Source organism: Salmo salar, chromosome ssa16 (assembly GCF_905237065.1).
Source record: "Salmo salar chromosome ssa16, Ssal_v3.1, whole genome shotgun sequence".
Taxonomy (NCBI): Eukaryota; Metazoa; Chordata; class Actinopteri; order Salmoniformes; family Salmonidae; genus Salmo; species Salmo salar.
In genome coordinates, this window is record NC_059457.1 from 32,180,399 (window position 1) to 32,205,205 (window position 24,807).

At 43.2% G+C, this 24,807-nt stretch overlaps 1 protein-coding gene across 5 annotated transcripts; it reads right to left on the reverse strand.

Annotated features, from left to right (window-relative positions):
* Window positions 1-1,409: 1,409 nt before the first annotated feature.
* Window positions 1,410-23,498, reverse strand: LOC106573709 (E3 ubiquitin-protein ligase Siah1). Of its 5 annotated transcripts, XM_045697175.1 has the most exons (4): window positions 23,359-23,486; window positions 11,415-11,471; window positions 8,647-8,753; window positions 1,410-3,440 (listed from the first exon to the last, which is right to left on the reverse strand). In XM_045697175.1, the coding sequence occupies exon 4, from the start codon at window positions 3,436-3,438 to the stop codon at window positions 2,590-2,592; it is 849 nt and encodes a 282-aa protein (XP_045553131.1). In that variant the 5' UTR covers window positions 3,439-3,440; window positions 8,647-8,753; window positions 11,415-11,471; window positions 23,359-23,486; the 3' UTR covers window positions 1,410-2,589. The 5 variants fall into 5 exon arrangements, with proteins under 5 accessions (XP_045553131.1, XP_014004482.1, XP_014004480.1 ...); XM_014149007.2 differs by lacking the exon at window positions 8,647-8,753 and having other exon boundaries at window positions 23,477-23,498; XM_014149005.2 differs by lacking the exon at window positions 8,647-8,753 and having other exon boundaries at window positions 23,317-23,495.
* Between the last annotated feature and the right edge of the window lie 1,309 nt (window positions 23,499-24,807).

The window sequence follows — 24,807 nt, forward strand, 5'->3', positions numbered from 1 at the left end:
TTTCTAGGGAGTTTTTCCTAGCTACTGTGCTTCTACATCTGCATTGCTTGCTGTTTGGGGTTTTAGGCTGGGTTTCTGTACAGCACTTTGTGACATCGGCTGATGTAAAAAGGGCTTTATAAATACATTTGATTGATTGAGCAACTGTTACACAGCTAGTTAATGACCTGAAACATGATTGGTCACTAACTGCAGAAAATAAGGAATTTCAATTCAAATACGTACTCTGTTGAATGTGGTTGAGAATCAGCAGAAAACTATGCAGCTGCCTCAGCAACAGCAAGAGCAGGGAGGGTGTGGATCATCATTCTGACCACCACCCACTTAGTTCTACGACGATGAGCCAAGACAAGCGCCACCACAGCCTGCCTGCTACCTCCAACATCTACATGCCTTCCACTGGGCCCAACAGAAGATACTACCAAAATATGACTAGAAACAAAACTACAGACAATAGTAGCCTACTGTTAATATTAACACAATTGTAAGTTTCAGGAATTGGGGTGAAGGAAATTGTGATTAGTGCATCTGGCACAGGTTGTGTTTAAGCTGTGCTCAGATGTAGGCTAGTCAACTGGCCCGAGGCTGATTCTACAGACAGATTTGCCATTTAACTCTGAGCAAGGATTAAATAATCCACCCTGAAAGTCTGCATAACAGACCAAACTTCCTCAGGGCAGGGAAAATAAGGCCTCATCTATGACCTCATCACAAGGAAACTACCCTGTGCTGTAAATCACCACGGGAACCACTACTCTGCACCTCACACAGCAACACACTAGAATAGCAGATACCAGTTAGTGATCAAAATCCCATGACTGCTTTGCTCAACCACTTATGGACACATCTAATTGCAGCTTTGATTGAATGAGGCCTGGGAAGGAAACAGGAGCACTTTCCCCAAAACAGAATGAGCAGTACACATGACTGAACATGGCTGTTACTTTAAGGGCCACTACTGGGGGAGATAATTCATGACGGAAGTGGCGTGAAGACAAAACAGCAGCAGGGTCAGAGAAAGAGTGGTCTGTGTTCCCCAGTGGAGTGTAGCTGGCTGGATGCCAAAGTCCCCAGGGCGTCCTGGGGGCCTCTGGTAATTATGGTCCTACAGAGCTAACCCTTCATTCACTAGGCCAGAACACAGACGCCCCAGCCTCCACCCCATACGGGGCTGGATAGGACTGGGAAACACAGGCACACACACAATGTACCATAATAAACAATGCACCCCACAGCACACACACAAACCTTTGTGATCAGCAGTGCACTCATGCATGTCTACATGATTAAAGCCATCTGATGAGTATAACGTGCTTAACTAGAATGATAATTGCGTGGTTGGAGTAAATCCCTGCCAATAAATAATGCTGTTATTGCCTATAGCAAATCACAGGGATGGAGAAATTGCACAAGGTATGAAAAAGAGATTTATTTAATGACAAAATAAAACAAAAGACAATTAAGAGATGGGGACCAGCAACAGTACTATGTATCCACAGAGATGTTTGGCATTGCTACGCCCACTCACAAACAGAATTTAGACGAAGACGGACAAACGACAAGAGAAAACTAACTTACAAAATAAAATACATTGAAGTTTTCGAAAGAACGACACAATTGATCTACAAACACTGAAGATTAGCCACAAGGGAACAGCATTTTTCATTCATTAAAAGTCATTACAAAAATGATAACAATCTCCATTTAATTATAACTGTAGAAACTGTCCTCATTCCTGGGGTGTATTCATTACGTCTTGCAACGGAAAAACATTTACCGTTTAAAAACCAAACAGAATGAAACTGAGGGACCTACCTGAATTTGTCCAATAGAAACTCTTGTTTTGGTTGTAAAACGCTTTGCAACAGAATTGGCGTAATGAATACACCCCTGGTCAGATATTCAGTGGTTTAGGCTGAAACCGTTGGACTCCAGAGAGACCAAACTAGCTTTTCAGCCAATGTCCGTGCACACAGTACTAGGACCTTCTCATCCAAGGAGGGGAAAAAAGGACAGAACTAAAAACTAAAACATTAATAGTTAATTTCACTTCGACTCAACTGAAATGCAATATATAAAAAATAAAAACATTTGCCATTGTTTTTGATGCCTCACCCTCCCTCAAATTGAGTCCACCCACTCCCAGTCTCTCACCATCTGTAACCCTTCTACCAGCTTCCCTCTGCAAAGATGGACCACAAACTGAGCCCCACCTGTTGAAGTGTTCACTCCATAGGTGTGCTCTGGGTTGAAGGGCATTGGTGGATTATTCTCAGAAAAACTTACCTTTAATTATTGAACAAATATTGTATTGAAGCCTAAAATGTAATCCCAGGGATAGAGTTCCATTGTTTGCATCAAGCTCTTACCAATCTGTGAAAGTTCGAAACCACAATTTACAATGGCAACAGGTTCCTTGGGACAACACTTACACCCTGCTCCTCTCCAAACCCAGGTTTCCTGTAGTGTCTGAGTGTGTGTGTCTGAGTGTGTGTGTGTGTGTGTGTGTGTGTATATATATATATATATGTGTGTGCCTGTATGTGTGTGTGTGTGTGTGTGTGTTAATGGCTGTCCACCTGACAGTCCTCAGCACATGGATATGGTGACATTGATGCCCAGGTTCCCGTTCTCAGCAAACAGCTGCGCGATGGAGGTGTCAAACACCAGGCAGTCGCTGTTCATAATGGCCGTGGCAATGCCCTCGTGGATGGAGCGGGGCGTGGCCTCCCAGGTGAGCCGTCGCCGGTGCCCGTTGAGCTCCAGGCGGTAGGCAAAGTTCTCTGCCTGCTTCCGCGTGCCGATTAGCTGCACAATGGCAAAGAACTGCTGGTGACCGTCGTACTTCTCCTGCTTCTCCAGGACCAGCATGAAGTGGAAACCAAAGCAGGACTGCATCATGACCCAGTCCACTGCCCCAGGCAGGTTAATGTCTGTAGCCAGGAACACGATGTCCTCGCCCTGCAGCGTGGTGATGGATTTGTGCTGGTGCATGAGGTGGGGCATTACCGCGTCCAACGAGCCCTGCCACTTACAGGAGGCCCCTGGGCAGGGGCAGGAGTACGGCCGGAACTCACACAGCTCCTCGTGCTCCGCCTTGTCAGTGTGGGGCAGTGTTACCTCGCAGCCCGACGACGCATACTTGCAGGGGAAGAGCACAGAGTTGGCCACCTTCTCCATGGCCAGGTTCCGGATGGAGCCCAGCGGGCCCCGGCAGGTGGGGCAGCAGGTGAGCTTGGGCCGGCAGTTGCTGCAGACCAGGTGGCCGCTCTGGCACTGCAGGATGGGGGGCAGCACATAGTCGAAGCAGACAGGGCACTCAAACAGGCTGGCTAGGTCGCTGTTAGAGGCTGTAGTGCCGGACAGGGTGGGGATGCGCTGGGAGGGGGCGCACTTGGAGGTTCCTGTTGGCAGCGCTGTGGCGGTCTGGCGACTCATTTCTGTCGAGAAACACAGGGGTTAGAGAGACACACTGGGCGAATAACTGAACTAGACATTTGGTGAGAACTAGAGGTCGACCGATTAATCGGAATGGCCGAATAATTAGGGCTGATTTCAAGTTTTCATAACAATCGGACATCGGTATTTTTTTTTTTTTTACACCTTTATTTAACTAGGCAAGTCAGTTAAGAACACATTCTTATTTTCAATGACTGCCTAGGAACAGTGGGTAAACTGCCTTGTTCAGGGGCAGAATGACAGATTTTTGCCTTGTCAGCTCGGTGATTCAATCTTGCAACCTTACGGTTAACTAGTCCAACGCTCCAACCACCTGTTTTACATTGCACTCCACGAGGAGCCTGCCTGTTACGCGAATTCAGTAAGAAGCCAAGGTAAGTTGCTAGCTAGCATTAAACTTATCTTATAAAAAACAATCAATCATAATCACTAGTTAACTACACATGGTTGATGATATTACTAGTTTATCTAGTGTGTCCTGCGTTGCATATAATTGATGCGGTGCGCATCCGTGAAAAAGGACTGTTGTTGCTCCAATGTGTACCTAACCATAAACATCAATGCCTTTCTTAAAATCAATACACAGAAGTATATATTTTTAAACCTGCATATTTAGCTAAAAGAAATCCAGGTTAGCATGCAATATTAACCAGGTGAAATTGTTCATTGCACGCAGAGTCAGGGTATATGCAAGAGTTTGGGCTGCCTGGCTCGTTGCGAACTAATTTGCCAGAATTTTACGTAATTATGACATAACATTGAAGGTTGTGCAATGTAACAGGAATATTTAGACTTCTGGATGCCACCCATAAGATAAAATATGGACCGGTTCCGTATTTCACTGAAAGAAAAAAACGTTTTGTTTTCGAGATGATAGTTTCCGGATTCGACCATATTAATGACCTAAGGCTCGTATTTCTGTGTGTTATGTTATAATTAAGTATGATTTGATAAAGCAGTCTGACTGAGCGATGGTAGGCACCAGCAGGCTCGTAAGCATTCATTCAAACAGCACTTTCGTGCGTTTTGCCAGCAGCTCTTCGCAATGCTTCAAGCATTGCACTGTTTATGACTTCAAGCCTATCAACTCCCGAGATCAGGCTGGTAAACCGATGTGAAATGGCTAGCTAGTTAGCGGGGTGCGCGCTAATAGCGTTTCAAACGTCACTCGCTCTGAGACTTGGAGTAGTTGTTCCCCTTGCTCTGCATGGGTAACGCTGCTTCGAGGGTGGCTGTTGTCGATGTGTTCCTGGTTCGAGCCCAGGTAGGAGCGAGGAGAGGGACGGAAGCTATACTGTTACACTGGCAATACTAAAGTGCCTATAAGAACATCCAATAGTCAAAGGTATATGAGAGAGAAATAGTCCTATAATTCCTATAATAACTACAACCTAAAACTTCTTACCTGGGAATATTGAAGACTCATGTTAAAAGGAACCACCAGCTTTCATATGTTCTCATGTTCTGAGCAAGGAAATTAAACGTTAGCTTTTTTACATGGCACATATTGCACTTTTACTTTCTTCTCCAACATTGTGTTTTTGCATTATTTAAACCAAATTGAACGTTTCATTATTTATTTGAGGCTAAATTGATTTTATTGATGTATTATACTAAGTTAAAATAAGTGTTAATTCAGTATTGTTGTAATTGTCATTATTACAAAAAAAAAAAAACATATATAATTAAAAAGGAATCGGCCGATTAATCGCTATCGGCTTTTTTTTGGGGTCCTCCAATAAATCGCTATCGGTGTTGAAAAATCATAATCGGTCGACCTCTAGTGAGAACACCATAAAATAGGTGATAGTAATGGGGGAATGTGAAGACAAATGTAACAGTCTCCATGAGAGGCTTGACCAATCCTCTCAAACAACGGTCATGGTTCATTCACCTGCACAAAAGGTCACGTAGGAAATATGGTATAGAGATCACATGGACTATGATCAATGAATACCAGACTAACAAAGTCATGGAGATCGCTGTAACGGAGAGGCAGACGGAGACATGCGCTAGATTTCATCTTCTCCATGCCGCGACTCCTGCCATGTTAATTAACAAAGAGATAGGGCCTCTAGGGAGATGTGTTCTCACTGATAGTAATGTTCCTCTCCCAGCACAGCTGCAGTACAGTGGGCCTGGTTGGGGCCTCAGGGCAGGCAGCCCTCTACACTGATGAGCATCTCCCCTCCCTCTCGCCGAGGGTCAGCCTGGAGGCTCTGTGATACCTATCTGTCCATTTGCTCTGATAAAGTCTGACCAGCGCATGGCAAGCAGACAGCTTGGAGGGGCTATTTTGGGTTTGGGAGAGCGACACGGATTTTAATGGTTGCATAAAAAAAATTACGGTTCCAGACGGCAAAGTGGACTGGGATGGCTGTGAGAGCAGAGCAGAGGGCTAGCTTGCTTCCTGTCAGCTGTTCCCATGACAACATGCTGTGGTTGAGGGCTTTGTGGATAGGACGGCCCACCGAGGGGAACGGGAGGGAGGGATGGATTTTCCCTGGGCCGCCTGGCAGGAGCTGGGTGTGACCCACCCCTGGCCCTGCTGCTACTGCTTTATATAACCCAAAGCCGTAGCACATTGTACAGCTCAGAGACTGGGAGGCAGGCAGGAAGACAGCCATGGTGGGGGCACTGTGGTCCAGCCAAAATGGAGGTAGTTCACTGATACTGTAGGAAGCACAGAAAGGGAGAGTGGAGGAGAGGAAGAGAGGGGCAGACTGGGCAGCAGGGCTGTGCGTGTAGGTGTCATTGAGCCTGCCTGTAAACACATCTGCTCTGATAAAGCTCTACCTATTTATAGGCCTCCTAGCGAGCAGCTCCGGACACACACACAAGCAACAACTGTGGACCAAATTAGCACAGAACAAGGCCAAGACTATCAGATCTAAAAATATATATATAAAAAAAAAGATAAAGAGCTTGACGTATAGGAGCTAAGAAGGCATTTGTTCAGATGGCAGAGTAGCACTTCGTGGCTGTAGTCTGGTCCTTACTATCTGGGATTGTTGTCACGTCCCTGCCCCATTAAGTTGACCTTTAAAATGGTTATGGTAAGGGTTTGGGCAGGGCTCTACAGTTTCTCTCACATATGTGCCTAAATATTTTTAGCGCAACCTGTAATTTTTATTTAGGAGCACCAGTGCGCCCCAAAACAAAGATAATAATTGTTGCAATGATTACATCACTGTACCGCAGCCCCAGTGCCATGGAGAATACGCTGAGCGCAGATTCAAGACCGTCTTGCATGCACCATTACTACAAAGAAAACAGCTTGTTACCTGAAATATTTTTCATTGTTCTCCTAAATTTTTCAACATGTGCTCCTTGTAAAAAAAGGTCAGTGTAAAGCCCTGTGTTAGAGTTTGGGTTAATAAAGGGAATACTGGATACAGAGACATACAAATGGTATCCACAAGTTCATCTGACTCTGGGGAATTAGATAAAATCCTGAAGTATCCCTTTAAGGTTCGGGATGTCCCAAGGATCCCTGATAACTAACCCTGGGCTGTTCGTGTCTGTGTGTGGTACAATATATATGTGGGCGTGAGCGAGTCCCATAGCAGGAAGTCTGCAGTGACGGCAACAGAGTGTTTGTGTGTGTGTGTTGCTTCTGCAGCCTGCATGTGGGCAGTGATGTGGTCCAGTACAGCAGGGAGGGAGATGCAGACAGCGCTTTAGTTTTGTTTGTCAACTGCAGGCATTGGCACCAGCAACCTACTCTACTCCCTCATCCCAGAGTCTGTCTGCCTGCTGCTTGGCCCTCCTGGGTCCCTGCTGGATGCAGGCAGCCATGGGACTGGTGCCATAATGAGCATAAACAACACTGCTCTGAGAGTATGCTCGATGGTGTGCCTGCAGTGAGGATCATAGAAGGAACAGGTGACATGAGTGTTTCTCCTACTGAAGAGATGTTTATGATTTAGAACCAGGGTGTACAGGCCAGAGTGAGGGAGCAGGTGAGCGGAGGTTACTGCAGAGATCAAATCAAAGCAGTTTCATCATAAATAGTGGAAATTAACCTCCCAATGAACACCCAAAACCGCCATGTCTTGTGCCTCACTAAAAATAAAAGTCTCTAGAGAACCATTTGACATCATAACAGTGCTTGACTTGGGCAGGAGTTCACCGGAGCCGAATACCGGCAGCTCAAAATATTCTACAAGCTCAAGCAGTAAAACATTTGCGCAAAAGTTGGAGCTCCTGTACCCAGACATAAAAACAGTACCAGCACGTATTTCAGTCCATGTCAAGTACTGCATCACAAACATACAGTCAATAACACAATAGAAAAATCTATGTACAGTGTGTGCAAATGTAGAAGACTAGGGGAGGTAAGGCAATAAATAGGCCATAGAGGCAAAATAATTACAATTTAGAATTAACACTGGAGTGATAGATGTGCAGATGATGATGTGCAAGTAGAGATACTGGGGTGCAAAAGAGCAAGAGGATAAATAACAATATGGGGATGAGATAGTTGGGTGTGCTGTTTACAGATTTACTGTACCTGTACACAGCCATTGGTAAGCTGCTCTGACAGCTGATGCTTAAATTTAGAAAGAGATATGAGTCTCGGGCTTCAGTGATTTTTGCAATTTGTTCCAGTCATTGGCAGCAGAGAACTGGAAGGAAAGGCTGGCTTTGGGGATGACCAGTGAGATATACCTGCTGGAGCACGTGCTTTTGGTGGGTGTCGCTATAGTGGACAGTGAGCTGAGGTAAGGCGGGGCTTTACCTAGCGATGACTTGGAGCCAGTGGGTTGGCGACTAATATGTAGTGTGATAGACTGCATCCAATTTGCTGAGTAGAGTGTTGGAGGCCATTTTGTAAATGACATCGCCGAAGTCAAGGATCGGTAGGATAGTCAGTTTTACGAGGGTATGTTTGGCAGCATGAGTGAAGGAGGCTTTGTTGCGAAATAGGAAGTTGATTCTAGATTTAATTTTGGATTGGAGATGCTTAATTTGAGTCTAGAAGGATGTCCCGAGGATGTCTCAGGGGGAGTGGGAATTGCAAATAACACATTTTCATTTCACACCCCACACCTGTACAGGTTATCCACTTGTACATACAATGAAACAGAACTATATATGCACCCCCTAATTATAATTTTATGGTTAAGAGGGCAGAATTACTTTTACTGGAAAGAGGTGGTATGTAATCTCAGTGGAGTAGGCTACCTCAGGCTCTGGTAGGACTGGGAGAGCAGTCAGAACTGTGTCCAGTGTCCTAGGATGGGCTGACTTGTGGTGCTGTACTAGTGGAAACTCGAGGCCATGTCTTCACACTGGAACACAGGCAGTTGTACAGAATCACTTCAAGAGATCTAGTGCTTCCCACTAGGATTTTTTTTAAAGCACCGGTGACAAAGTTAGCCTGGTAGTGGGCTTGTGGTGCAGTTTTTAGAGGAGCAGAGCCAATTTTGCTGTTTTAAAATAAAATTTCCTGCAATTCCATGGCTTATGCAGTGTTCTTATGCCACCCGAAAGACAAACATTTATATATAAAACATAAAAAAAAGAAATGGGGGCCCCATGCCATGACAGTTTGGGAATTTTTGATTGTTCCTGACCGTCTAGTTTTAATTTTGGTGATTGTTAGCTCTCAAAGATGATCTTACTGAAATAAATTATGGTTTTAGTCATTTAAATTTACAAACATTTTTACTTCCTTTTTTGCATTGGCGGCCACAATTTAGCAGTGGTGTGCTGCTGCTAAATGCATATAGGGGAAACAGTTGTCAACCATATTTGTATTGCTTATTTATTTTCATATGTGTTACGGTTTTGGGGGCGGGGGTTTAGGGTCAGATGTGAGAAATGGTGTGCCAATCCGACAAGAGGGACATACAGATAGTATGCAGAGTTTAGGTTATGTTAGGAGTCGACTCAATTCAATTAAAATGTGTGGCTTTATTGGCATGAGAAACGTGTTTACTTTAGAGGTTGGCATGGCCGATTAATTAGGGCCGATTTCAAGACTGCGTGGCAGGCTGACCACCTGTTACGCGAGCGCAGCAAGAAGCCAAGGTAAGTTGCTAGCTAGCATTAAACATATTTTTTTTTATATCTTCACATAATCACTAGTTAACTACACATGGTTGATGATATTACTAGTTTAACTAGCTTGTCCTGCGTTGCAAATAATCAATGTGGTGCCTGTTAATTTATCATCAAATCACAGCTTACGTCGCCAAACGGGTGATGATTTAACAAGCGCATTTGCGAAAAAAGCAGTCATTGCACCAATGTACGTAACCATAAACATCAACGCCTTTCTTAAAATCAATACACAAGTGTAATATATATATATATATATATATATATATATATATATATATATATATATATATATATATATATATATATATATATATAACACACACATACACACACATACATACATATATATAATTAATTATGGTCTCTGTTAGGAAGAAATGGTCTTCACACAGTTCGCAACAAGCCAGGCGGCCCAAACTGCTTAATATACCCTGACTGCTTGCACAGAACGCAAGAGAAGTGACACAATTTCCCTAGATAATATTGCCTGCTAACATGAATTTCTTTTAACTAAATATGCAGGTTTAAAAAAAATATATATATATATATATATGTGTGTGTATATATACACACACACACACATATATATATATCTTTTTAAACCTGCATATTTAGGCAATATTATCTAGGGAAATTGTGTCACTTCTCTTGCGTTCTGTGCAAGCAGTCAGGGTATATGCAGCAGTTTGGGCCGCCTGGCTTGTTGCGAACTGTGTGAAGACCATTTCTTCCTAACAGAGACCATCATTAATTTTCCAGAATTTTACATAATTATGACGTAACATTGAAGGTTGTGCAATATTTAGACTTATGGATACCTCCCGGAACGGTTCCGTATTTTGTTTTCGAAATTATAGTTTTCGGATTCGACCATATTAATGACCTAAGGCTCGTATTGCTGTGTGTTTATTATAATTAAGTCTATGATTTGATATTTGATAGAGCAGTCTGAGCAGTGGTAGGCAGCAGCAGGCTAGTAAGCATTCATTCAAACAGCACTTTCCTGCATCTATCAGCAGCTTTTCACAATGCTTGAAGCACAGCACAGTTTATGACTTCAAGGCTATCAACTCCCGAGATTAGACTGGCAATCCTATAGTGTCTATAAGAACATCCAAAAGTCAAAGGTATGAGATACAAATGGTAGAGAGAAATAGTCGTATAATAACTACAACCTAAAACTTCTTAACTGGGAATATTGAAGACTCATGTTAAAAGGAACCACCAGCTTTCATATGTTCTCGTGTTCTGAGCAAGGCAAATAAAACGTTAGCTTTTTTTACTTTCTTCTCCAGTGTTTTTGCATTATTTAAACCAAATTGAACATGTTTCATTATTTATTTGAGACTAAATAATAAACATTTTAGTTAAAATAAAAAAGTGTTCATTCAGTATTGTTGTAATTGTCATTAGACTGAGAGACAGACAGACATTATTATTTAAAAAAATTAAACGGCCGATTTAAATCGGTATCAGCTTTTTTTTGGTCCTCCAATAAATCAGAATCGGTGTTGAAAAAAATCGGTTGACCTCTAGTTTACATTGCCAAAGCAACTCCCACCATGTGTGTTGAAAAACGGGGGGGGGGATGGCACACGAGAAGGAGTGGCTCAAAATGTCCCTCCACATGGAGAGGAGTTGATTTATAAACCAGCTCAAGGTGGTGATTCACTGGGCCTTCATTAGATGACCTCTACATTGTGGACCCCAGGAAGAGTAGCTGCTGCTTTCGCAACACCTAATGGGGTTCCCAATAAAATACCAATCCCCAAACACCTCCTGTTTTACCAACCAAGCCACTTTCCCTGCGTTAACCCAAAAACACAGCTCTCTCTCATACAGATCTCACTCACACGGACAAACACGAGAAAGAAAATGTTGCTTGCCTTCGTCCATAAGATTCCCAAATAAGGCTTTCTTCTTCTCTTGAAATGTGGGGACCTCTGAAAGGGGAGAGACAAAATAGAGGTTAACTAGTGGAGTAAAAACAAGACAAGAAATAGAGTCAAAAGGAGCTGAGGTCTCCATAGAAACACACCAATCAGCATCACTGAAGTCTCAGTCCTGTGAAGGCCAATATGCCCACCTTCCGTTCTATGCTGGGCAACCACTCAGTGCTGGTCATGTCAACAGTTCTAGCTATAGTGTTGGGGACTGTGACCTGCTCAAACTTCAGCCAATACAAATGCAGTGTTAACCAGTGAGCTGTGGAAAGAAAACGTCATGGCTACGCCACTTTTCTCTGAGACAAGTGCTAATACTGAGTGCTCTTGGCCCATCGCATATTCTGCTGAAAAACCACAGCTTCCATCATGCAATGGGTTAACAACAACACTAATGCAAAGTATATTCCATGAAGCATCGATTTCCCCCTTCAGTCTTTTTCCTCAGAACTACCTTTAAATATTTAAGAATGTTCCATCTGAAATTCAGAGGCACTTACGTTTTTACAATGTTTTACACTGTCCACGAGCATTTAGGCCTGCTATCACGTCACATTACAATAACTAGGGCTAGACCTTGTTAAATATCCTCGCTACCTGACACGAACATAGAAATTACTTTACAAAATCAGTCAGCTGATTGACAAGGATGCAAACTGTTAAGTGCCCACAAAGTGTCAAACCAAATGTGCATGGAAACATGTGAAAAACCTGTGTAAAGCGCAATTTTTTAAATATTTTCTGGAGAACAACAAGTACACAATACACATTTGATTAAAATCTCAATACTCCTAATTTTCTAAACCACAATAACCAGAGAGAAAAAAAGTGTCCTAGTAGGGGGAGTTGGGGTCTTTGGTCTGGGTTGAAGGTTGATCATGAAATGTCTCCCCAGACAGGAATACATAGCGCACTACGTAGATTATTTGCCTTATTCCACAAGTCCACAACCATGCTTAAACCACAGGGCATTGTTGCCCTTTAAAATCAATTGCACACCAGCAAGAGAACATTGTATTAAGCTAGAGGTGTTTGTGGCGGTTCTTGTAGCAGTGTTTCATGTGATGGGAGAGTTTGCAAATCAAAAGGCTCAGCCGATTGATACAAATCATGATAATCTGACATACACGCCTACTTTGCAGTAAACATTTCATTGGGAAGGTTGTTTGGGAAAGACTTTAGAGAGGACTGTTTGGGCATGCTAACTGGCTATGCAACAACAGATAGGCGGACAGAAATCAGGAGGTACTTCTGAAAGATGCAGGAAATACAAGTCACTGATACTGCACTTGTTGCTCAATTCATGAATAGTTCAACACATTTAACTGTGTGCTCAGTCCAGAGACTCAGCCACTGATTGATATGACACACACACCCCCCCCCCCCGATTCACGTGGATGCCCAAAAGCAACAAGTTCGCATCCCTGGATCGAGGTCCTGATTGTGGTCTTCTGTAGCTCAGTTGGCAGACTTGGTAGAGAATGGTACTTGCAACGGCAGGATAGTGGGTTCGATTCCCATATGTCAAATGTTTGCCATGCATGACCGTAAGCCGCTTTGGGTAAAAGCGTCTGTCAAATGGCATATATTATTATTGACCCAAATCTCTGCACCGAACTCATGTCAGATTTGTAGTTTTAACATCTGGCTACCCTGGTCTAACCCATTTGTTGAATCATGTTTTTGTGTAAAACCATGAATTCTCATCACTGCCCCGTTAAAAATGACTTATTGAAGATGACAGCCGGTAAGGAGCACCAGAAACTAGCAGATGCAGGCTAAACCCAAAACAAAACACACTATCATGTGCATCAGCAGCCTCCTCCATGTAGGCATCTGGCTTTGAGTTAGTGTGGACTAGAAGAGTCGGGCGAGTCTCCTCCTGCCCTGCCTCCTTACTGTAAACTCCTGCTGCTGTTTACTACCAAACACACACTGTCTGCCTGTGCCCTCCACACACACAACCACTTTATAGCAGTCCAATAAAGTGACGTAACAGCCAACGTCTGAACACAGAGAGGGAGACAGAATGAGAGAGTCGGCAACCATGAGTGTCGAAAAAACAAAACCATTTCTTCTCAACACAAACATGCCATTATTTGTTTTCCACTCATGTCGTCTCGCTCACGATCCTGCACACACACACAATCAATTAGAATCTGCAGTGCCTTGCAGAATACAAAGCCAAATGTCGGGACAGAAGTGAACACCTGTAGGTATTTATGACGCCACAGTTGCACCCCAGGTATAGGAGGAGCATGGGAAAGGGCAAACATTCCATTCCAACAGACATTTTTCCCACTGAAAATTAGCAGGGGATCATTTATGAGCCACAGAGTGCAAATAGGACTTCTTACCTTTGGGGTTGTTGGCTGTTCTAGTGGCTATGCATGTGAAGAGCTTGAGCACCCCCTTCCATGAGTTCACAGGCTGCACATTAACTCTGCCCGACATAGGGAGAGTGAGGGAACTCTTCATTGCGGTTTTTCCATAGAAACAAAACAGCCCATAACAGAGGGCCGCTCCTTTCCGCCCCCCCACCCCCCTCCCCCCCTTTGGGTCTCTGCCTAAACCCCCATCTGAAAACACAGATGTACTACTTCAATCAGAGCCTGAGAGTCCAGGGACAGACACCTTGGAGGGATGGAAGCCTCATACAGAGCCAGAGAGCGAACACACAGAAAGACACATTGATGCAGGCTCTTCTTTCACCACCACAGCAGAGAGAGCAGGAGGCTAGAATCCAAAAATCCTCTTTAAAGTGCAGCCCAGGAAAAGGCCAAGAAAGGGTGGAGGACCCGAGGGTGGGTGGGGGGACCAGAGACCAAAAAACACGTTGCTGTAATTCAGGAATGTTACACAAGTATATCCAGCTCCCAGAGCCTAGCACGCAGCTTGGGCAGCAGTCAGCTTTGGCAGCAGGCAGGCAGCCCAGCCAGGGAGAGAGGGAAAGAAAGGGAGAAAGTTGAAGAGGAAGCTAAGGAAACACTGGCAGTGTTTTTCTACTTCTGAAAGCGTAGTCGAGCCCTGGTGTAAGTACACTCCCTGCATCCTCTGGTTGATCCAGTCAGTCAAGAAGGCAGCTGCTCCAGGCAGAGAAAGGGAACTCCCAGGCAGGCAGCAGGGTGAAAGAGATCGACAGTCCTGGCTGAGCACCACAGAGCAGTCCCTCTAGAGGGCTCTACACAGTCTATGCAATGGATCCGACAGAGGGTCGCTGCTGCTCCCTGTAGGCTAAGGAGTCCAATAGACTGGAGAGAGTATGCTCACATTCTCCCTCACTCTCTCTCCTGAGGTGTGGGGCCCCTTCTCCTGGGCTCAGCCCTTCTCAGATTACAGTCTGCCTGCTCTGGCAGCTCCACCTCCAGCATGGCTGACACCTTCCTTCCTGCCTCTCTGCTCCCTTCCTTCCTCTGACCACGTGGACTAGACAAGAGACTGGAGAGGGCAAGAGCCTGAAAACACAACTACTGTTAAATACACTCTGACCTCCGACCCCATAGCAGCCTCACAGTGGAGTGAACAACCCAAAACAAAAAGGTCAGAGTGAACGTGCTTTGCATTTCATGTATAGAGTGGATACCAAAAACACCCCACCATAACTTACATTTCCACTACTTGTGTACTCTAAATGGTAACTGTTGTATCTAATCAAATCCAAAATAGACTTCCCATGAGCAAAGTGAAAGTAAAACATCAACAACAAAAATAATAATAATTGTCAGCACCATGGCTAAAGTTTTAGCAGCCCACAAAGTCCAGGTAAAACCCAAATATCACTAGTCACCATTTGACAGGCTTTTGGCTGTACTTGTTTATTATCAGGCCTTTTGTCTCAATATTTCAGACCATCCAACTTATACCATGTCACAAAATATGTTTCAGCATCAGGTATGATGGCATGACCTTACAGAATGCTAGAACAGCAACGATCTTTCATCCATGCTATACCTCATTACCAACCTAACGATACTAGCTAATAAACTGACAATAGACTAGACAGAAGATCCATTCACTGCCCTTTCCTCTCCTCCCTGATTAACATTTGAAGGCTATTACACAGAGGTATTCCTACTAAAAGCAGCTGGATATTCTTTAGCATCCTGCAACAGACTGGTGAACAAAAGGTTACTCAGGCAGGCACCAGACAGAGCATATAAAACAGTAGCAGTAGCATGCAAAAGGGTAGCTCAAAGTATAAAGCAATTTGGATATAGCCTACATCTTGATTTGGTAAGAACATGACTAAAAACCTTTGTCAAGCGTATTGTTAGAAGAGGGCAGGGGGGGACTGAATTCCCACGAATGACAAGTGTCAACATTTACATCAAATCTAGACAGACACCTGCAAAGGGACAGAATGCATAGAACTCAACCAGCAGGATGCAAAACAGGTTCCCCGGTGGAAATGTACCATCGGTCTACCACAAAGAAAACAACTCTGCAACAATAAAGACACAGACAGACGTAACACTTTTGCTGATAAAGGAATAGGAGTAAAGTCTGATCAGAAGACAGAGGGGCCTACTTTCACTCTTAAATGAATCCATGGAAACACCTTCCATGAAGGCTAAACAGTTGCAGTGACAACCCATTCCACCACCTCATAAAACAAGCACATGCAATCATCCTACCATTCCAAAGAAAGACCAATTCTCTCCTCAAAATGGAAACAAAACAAATAAAAACAGGGGTATACTACAAAGCAGGATCAATGAGTTAGCCTGCTAACTTTGACAAACCAACCTTAACCTGTTAGGGCTAGGGGGCAGCATTTGCACGTCTGGATAAAAAAAATGTACCTGATTTAATCTGGTTACTAATCCTACCCAGTAACTAGAATATGCATATACTTATTATATATGGATAGAAAACACTCTAAAGTTTCTAAAACTGTTTGAATGGTGTCTGTGAGTATAACAGAACTCATTTGGCAGGCAAAACCCTGAGACATTTTCTGACAGGAAGTGGATACCTGATGTGTTGTATTGACTTTAAACCTATCCCATTGAAAAACACAGGGGCTGAGGAATATTTTGGCACTTCCTATTGCTTCCACTAGATGTCACCAGCCTTTACAAAGTGTTTTGAGTCTTCTGGAGGGAGATCTGACCGAACAAGAGCCATGGAACGATGATGTCCCATTAGACACCTGGCGCGCGAGTTCATGTTGGGTACCCTCGTTCCAATACGTTATAAAAGAGTATGCATTCGTCCACCTTGAATATTATTCATGTTCTGGTTAAAAAAGGCCCTAATGATTTATGCTATACAACGTTTGACATGTTTGAACGAACTTAAATATATTTTTTCCCCTCGTTCATGACGAGAAGTCCGGCTGGCTTAGATCATGTGCTAACAAGACGGAGATTTTTGGACATAAATGATGAGCTTTTTTGAACAAAACTACATTCGTTATGGACCTGTGATACCTGGAAGTGACATCTGATGAAGAGAATCAAAGGTAATGGATTATTTACATAGTATTTTCGATTTTAGATCTCCCCAACATGACGGCCAGTCTGTATCGCAACGCGTATTTTTCTGGGCGCAGTGCTCAGATTATTGCAAAGTGTGATTTCCCAGTAAGGTTATTTTTAAATCTGGCAAGTTGATTGCGTTCAAGAGATGTAAATCTATAATTCTTTAAATGACAATATAATATTTTACCAATGTTTTCTAATTTTAATCATTTAATTTGTGACGCTGACTTGACTGCCGGTTATTGGAGGGAAACGATTTCCTCAACATCAATGCCATAGTAAAACGCTGTTTTTGGATATAAATATGAACTTGATAGAACTAAAAATGCATGCATTGTCTAACATAATGTCCTAGGAGTGTCATCTGATGGAGATTGTAAAAGGTTAGTGCATCATTTTAGCTGGTTTTATGGTTTTGGTGACCCTGTCTTTGACTTGACAAAACATTACACACAACTCTTGTAAATGTACTGTCCTAACATACTCTAAATTTATGCTTTCGCCGTAAAACCTTTTTGAAATCGTAAAACGTGGTTAGATTAAGGAGATGTTTATCTTTCAAATGGTGTAAAATAGTTGTATTTTTGAAAAATTTGAATTTTGACATTTATTTGGATTCAAATTTGCCGCTCTTGAAATGCACCTACTGTTGATGGAGTGCACCACGGGTGGCACGCTAGCGTCCCACCTAGCCCATAGAGGTTAACTAACACATTTTCTGGTTCATTAAGAAAGTTAAACGTAGATGTATTTTTGGTTGTTGAGTCAATTGGACCATGCCCATTTCAAAATTGTATGTGTTATTACTCCCGAGTGGCGCAGCATCTCAGTGCAAGAAGGGTCACTACAGCCTGGTTCGAATCCAGGCTGTATCACATCCAGCCGCGATTGGGAGTCCCATTGGGCGGCGCAATTGGCCCAGCGTCGTCCGGGTTTGGCCGTCATTGTAAATAAGATTTACTCTTAACCGGTAAAGAAAAAGGTAAAGAAAAATGTAATAAAAATAGATTCCGTCGGGAAGAGCTATTAGATATCAGAGCGGCGGTAACTCACCAGGAATACGACTATCCTGAAGCGGATACTTTGTTCACACCACCCAGGTCAATTGAACTGATTCCAGAGGCTGACCCAAAACAACACATTCGAAGAAGAGGGATTCGGAATGGTCAGACTTCAGATGGTCAGGAGGCACGCACACCACCCACCGCTTCCGAGTATATTACTTGCTAATGTTCAGTCCATGGATAACAAAGTTGACGAGATCAGGGCAATGGGTTCTTGCCAGAGGGACATCAGGGATTGTAACATACTCTTTCACGGAAACATGGCACACTCGGGGTACACTGTCAGAGTCGGTCCAGCCATCTGGATTCTCAGTTCATCGCGGTGACAGGAATAAACATCTCTCCGGGAAGAAGGGTGGGGGTGTATGTTTCATGATTAACGACTCATGGTATAATTGTAATAACATATAGGAACTCAAGTCCTATTGTTCACCCGACCAAGAATACCTCAATCAAATGCAGACCGTATTATCTTCGGTTAATGTCACAGCCGTGTATATCCCCCCTCAAGCCGATACCATGACTGCCCTCAAGGAACTTTACTGGACAATGCAAACTGGAAATCATATATCCTGAGGCTGTATTTATTGTAGCTGGGGATTTTAACAAAGCTAATTTGAGGAAAAGACAACCTAAATTCTATCAGCATATTGACTGTAGCACTCATGCTGGAAAAACACTCAGCCATTGTTATTCCAACTTCCGGGATACATATAAGGCCCTATCCTGCCCCCCTTTCGGCAAATCTGATCACGACTCCATTTTGCTCCTCCCTTCCAATAGGCAGAAACTCAAACAGGAAGTACCCATGCTAAGGATTATTCAACCCTGGTCTGAACAATCGGAATCCACGCTGCAAGATTGATCACGCGGACTGGGATATGTTCCGGGTAGCTTCAGAGAATAATATTGATGTATATACACACACCGAGACGGTTACGGAGTTTATCAAGAAGTATATAGGAGATGTTGTACCCACTGTGACTATTAAAACCTACCCTAACCAGAAACCATGGATAGATGGCAGCATTCGCACAAAACAAAGCACGAACCACCACATTTAACCATGGCAGGGTGACTGGGAATATGGCAGAATAAAAACAGTAGTCATTCCCTCCACAAGGCAATCAAACAGGCAGAACTTCAGTATAGAGACAAAGTGGAGTCGCAATTCAACGGCTCAGACACAAGACATATGTGGCAGGGTCTACAGATAATCACGGACTACAAAAGGAAAACCAGCCACGTCGCGGACACCGACGTCTTGCTTCCGGACAAGCTAAACACCTTCTCCCGCTTTGAGGATAACACAGTGCCACCGACGCGGGCAGCTACCAAGGATTGTGGGTTCTCCTTCTCCGTGGCCGACTTGAGTAAGACATTTAAGTGTTAACCCTCGCAAGGCTGCCAGCCCAGATGGCATCCCTAGCCGCGTCCTGAGAGCAAGTGCAGACCAGCTGGCTGGTGTGTTTACAGACATGTTCAATTTCTCCCTATCCCAGTCTGCTGTCCCCAAATATGCCCAAGAATGCAACGGTAACTGAACTAAATGACTATCACCCCGTTGCACTCACTTCTGTCATCCTGAAGTGCTTTGAGAGACTAGTCAAGGATCATATCACCTCCACCTTACCCGCCACCCTAGACCCACTTCAATTTGCTTAGGCCCCAGTAGGTCCACAGACGATGTAATCGCCATCACACGGCCCTATCCCATCGGGACAAAAGACATACCCATGTAAGAATGCTGTTCATTGACTATAGCTCAGCATTCAACACCATAGTACCCTCCAATCTCATCATCAAGCTCAAGGCCCTGGGTCTAAACCCAGCCCTGTGTAATTGGGTTCTGGACTTCCTGGCGGGCCGCCCCCAGGTGGTGACGGTAGGTAACAACACCTCCATTTTACTGATCCTCAACACTGGGGCCCCACAAGGATGAGTGCTCAGCCCCCTCCTGTACTCCCTGTTCACCCATGACTGCGTGGCCATGCACACCTCCAACTCAATCATTGAGGTTTGCAGACACAACAGTAGTAGGCTTGATTAACAACAACAACGAGACAGCCTACAGGGAGGTGGTGAGGGCTCTGGGAGTGTGGTGCCAGGAAAATAACTTCTCACTCAACGTCAATAAAACAAAGATGATCGTGGACTTCAGGAAACAGCAGAGGGAGCATCCCCCATCCACATCGATAGGAGAAGGTGGAAAGATTCAAGTTCCTCAGTGTACATATCACTGACAAACTGAAATGGACCACCCACACAGACAGTGTGGTGAAGAAGACGCAACAGCGCCTCAACCTCAGAAGGCTGAAGAAATTTGGCTTGTCACCTAAAACCTTTAACAGATGCACATTTGAGAGCATCCTGTCGGGTTGCATCACCGCCTGGTACCGCAACTGCACCACCCACAACCGCAGGGCTCTCCAGAGGGTGGTGCGGTCTGCCAAACGCATCACCGGGGGCAAACTACCGGCGCTCCAGGACACCTACAGCACTCGATGTCACAGGAAGGCCAAACAGATCATCAAGGACAACAACCACCCGAGCCACTGCCTATTCACCCCACTATCATCCAGCAGGCGAGGTCAGTATAGGTGCATCAAAGCTGGGACTGAAAGACTGAAAAACAGCTTGTATCTCAAGGCCAACAGACCGTTAAACAGCCATCACTAGCACAGAGAGGCTGCTGCCTACATAGACTTGAAATCATTGGCCACTTCAATAAATGGAACACTAGTCACTTAAATGTCACTTTAATAGTGTTTCCATATCTTGCATTACTCATCTCATATGTATATACTGTATTCTATACTACTGTATCTTAGCCTATGATGCTCTGACATTGCTCATCCATATATTCTTAATTCCCTTCCTTTACTTAGATTTATGTGCATTAGGCATTTGTGAAATTGTTAGATGTTACTTGTTAGATATTGCTACACTGTCGGAACTAGAAGCACAAGCATTTCGCTACACCCGCAATAACATATGCTAAACACGTGTATTGACCAATAAAATTTGATTTGGTCAAACAGTTTCAGGTTGGAGAAATTCACAACAGATAGCGTAGCCCTTGCCTAGCACTCACATTTCAACTGCAAAAAAAGCATGCTTTGTGACACCCCCTTCGCAAAAATATAACAGTAGTTTTACTATATATATATATATATATATATATATACACACACACACACACAAGTTTACTCATAGCGAGTTTAATCCCAGAAACAGAGGATTTATTAACTTAACATCCTGGTAGACAAGAGCAGCCTGGGCAGAGCATCCGAATCAGCCTGAACAGAACAGCATTATCAACAGTAGCTGATGTGTTGCCATGGAGAAGGTATGTTGAGGGTTAGAATCTGAAGGCAGAAACACCCATCTTCAAACATCCATATACAGTGGTGCTCCTCTGCAAAACACACACACGCCCAGTATCATGTTCAATCTATGCTGCAGGAGAGAGGGATACTGATTAAGATGGAGAGAACTAAAGAGGCAGAGAGCTAGTCAAGTGACTAGTCAGGATAAGAATGACCTCACTGCCTGAGTGTCACCAAACTGGAATTACTGCAGCTAGAGACACAGGGCTGTCACTATCTGGGGTTTACCATGTTTGATTCTCTATGCATGTGCTGTTGCCAGCAAGTGACAAAGGACAGGCTACTACAGTCATGAACCAGGCAGTCAGCAATTACATTTTATTAAAACCCAGGTCAGCCCTAACACACCAATATTGGAAGTTTGATTAATTGTTTCTGTGCAACCCCACCAACGAGCTCTGAAATGGTAGTCCGAAAAATAAGGTTATGCTTAGGCGAAGTAACTTACACAAACGACCATGGTTCTCTGTTGTAGCTGTTAATGGACCTGAGATGGATGCAGTGCACAGTTATGTCCAGTCATGGCGAATCAGTAAAACAACTTGCAGAATTGTGCTAACTAATCACAACATAGATACAAGACCTAGCAGCTCGATTTGCAAATAGCTTATTAGGGAGACCATTTTCCTTGCAAGTAAGTTGACATGTATGACTCGATAAAGTAGCCTGTTACATTCTTCATGTTTTATTAAAAGCAGCAGCCATTTAAGGCGCAAACCTACAAATTTGATTTGCTTTGTTTTGCAAGTGATGGCTACTAAACTAAGCTTTGCAGCAAGACGTGGGAGCGTTACAGAAAGTATTTAAGCAGCTGCTGTTGCACCTCGTTTGTGATATCTTAAGAGTCTTAATTTGACATGCATTTCAATTGTAAGATGTTCTCCAATCTCGGGTATTAGACTGGGCAAATGTTTTTAAAGAAAATAGCTCTATATGAAATCATGCAGAATATAGCCTGAGTATAACTGCATTAAATGTTGGAACTACAAAACATTGTCTTACTACTATGAGTTGAAGATTTGTAAATTGAGAAACATGGAATATAACATTTACAGAAATAATACTACACCTGCCACATCTGATTGCCACTAGCTCAGCTCGTCTACAATCCGACTGGAACGCGCCCATTCATGTTAGAGTTTTTCTGACAATACCATCGCCAACAGACATTTAAAAACAGTCCATTAGCAAACACGTGGAAGGTTGCAAGGTATATCCAACTAACTAGCTATGGAGGCCCAGATTCTGTAAGCAAAATTCTGGGACGATGTCATCCCCATTGCAAACGCTAGTTAGCGTACAACGTAAACAAATAAATGAAGCATATTTGAATCGTTATAGTAACTAGCAGAAAAATAGATCACAATACCTCAATTCTAACTTGCTGCTTAAATTAGCTAATTAAAGGTTAGCTGACAAATTCGACAAATGGCATGAGATGACAGTCCATTTTGGTATGGCATGGTCATGATGGGAGTCAGCTAACGTTAACGTTAGTTGTTTAATAACGTTAGTGGCTCGAGCGCGGCCTATCCAAATGTAGCCAAAGCTTGCTTGTTTTTTTTATTATGTTTTTGCCAAGGCTAGGTAGTAATCAGCTAGCTAACAATAGCTAACTAGCTAACGTTAGGTCGGAGAGTTAGTTACTGTAGCGATGTACAAGGCCTCCCCTGTGGTGAACGAAATTATCACATAACCAGCCGCATACAGTCGCTATCTACACAGTAACGTTAGCTAGTTTACCAGCGATATTATCCAGCCAACGACGTCGACTAATTTAGCTAACCAAGTTAGCTGAACTTGCTAGCTAGATTATTCTAACTACTTCAGCCTAGCAGTGGCGTTAGCAGCGGTGTTGTTTTTCCGAGTACAACCCGGTAAAACATCCGCACTCATTTACACCCCTTACCTTGGTGTAAATATCCTTTTAATATTGTAGCTAGCTACCCACCGCGACGTAATCCACAAGGGATCCCGCTCCAATTGTACCGTCCTTCGCTCGTTAGCTATAGTGTTTTCCACATTCGGCTGTCCTCGAGAGACGAGACGCCTGTAGTCCTAGTACTCACCGGTCTCGGGCCCGCGCACAGTTGTTGAAATAGTTTCTCACGAGAGCGGCGCACAAGGGCATGAATGCGCTACTGGTTGAATGCGCCAATAGTTGTACAAGGCGTCATGACAAAATCTACAGTATCCTAACAGTAGCAGCTAATATAGTATTCTGCTCTATTTGTGGGCTTAATCTACCAGACTCTGCATTTACTCGGGCTACTAAACCACGTATTATTCTGTAATGGAACCACAGTAATTAAAAAAGAAAAGTAGAAATACATTTTTAAAAAGGCAGTAGGCCTATGCTGTAACTATAGGTCCATGTGATACACTGTAATTAACGCAATGAAGCTTTTCTTTACCATTTCCTAAAATGTGTGTTATTTTTCTTGCTGTCTACTTAAAAGTTTGTGAATAATTCATAATCAAGGGACCTGTCCAGTATTAATGAAACAGTGATACCTACCTTTACCTGCCATGTGCTGCTGCTTGGATACTATTACAAAGGATTTGTACCGGCTAAAGTGATTCTCCATTACCCGTTACATGATAGGTACTGTTTGGCGTAGCCCAAGAATGTACTATTAAGGAATGTAGACGAGCCGACGTTACTCTTTAAGGTCCAAGGATCTTACAGTGCATTCAGAAAGTATTCATACACCTTGACTTATTCCAGATTTTGTTGTTACAGCCTGAATTTATAATAGATTAAACATATATTTTTATCAACCATCTACACACAATACCCGTAATGACATTTTTTTTGTGCAAATTTATTGACAATGAAATACAGAAATATCTCATTTACATACAGTTGAAGTCAGAAGTTTACATACACTTAGGTTTGAGTCATTAAAACTCGTTTTTCAACCACTCACCAAATTTCTTGTTAACAAACTATAGTTTTGGCAAGTTGGTTAGGACATCTACTTTGTGCATGACACAAGTAATTTTTCCAACAATTGTTTACAGACAGATTATTTCACTTATAATTCACTGTATCACAATTCCAGTGGGTCAGAAGTTTACATACACTAAGTTGACTGTGCCTTTAAACAGCTTGGAAAATTCCAGAAAATGATGTCATGGTTTAAGAAGCTTCTGATAGGCTAATTGACATAATTTGAGTCAATTGGAGGTGTACCTGTGGATGTATTTCAAGGCCTACATTCAAACTCACTGCTTCTTTGCTTGACCTCATGGGAAAATCAAAAGAAATCAGCCAAGACCTCAGATTTTTTTTTTTGTAGACCTCCTCAAGTCTGGTTCATCCTTGAGAGCAATTTCCAAACGCCTGAAGATACCACATTCATCTGTACAAACAATAGTACGCAAGTATAAACACCAT

Bases quoted from the DNA above. Each gene is read 5' to 3' on its own strand.
- LOC106573709 (XM_014149003.2), bottom strand. From the start codon at position 13,949: ATGAAGAGTTCCCTCACTCTCCCTATGTCGGGCAGAGTTAATGTGCAG. The intron at 11,472-13,828 runs GTAAGAAGTCCT...CTCCCCTTTCAG, and splicing joins AACAGCCAACAACCCCAAAG to AGGTCCCCACATTTCAAGAG. The intron at 3,441-11,414 runs GCAAGCAACATT...GTTTCTCGACAG, and splicing joins TGGGAATCTTATGGACGAAG to AAATGAGTCGCCAGACCGCC.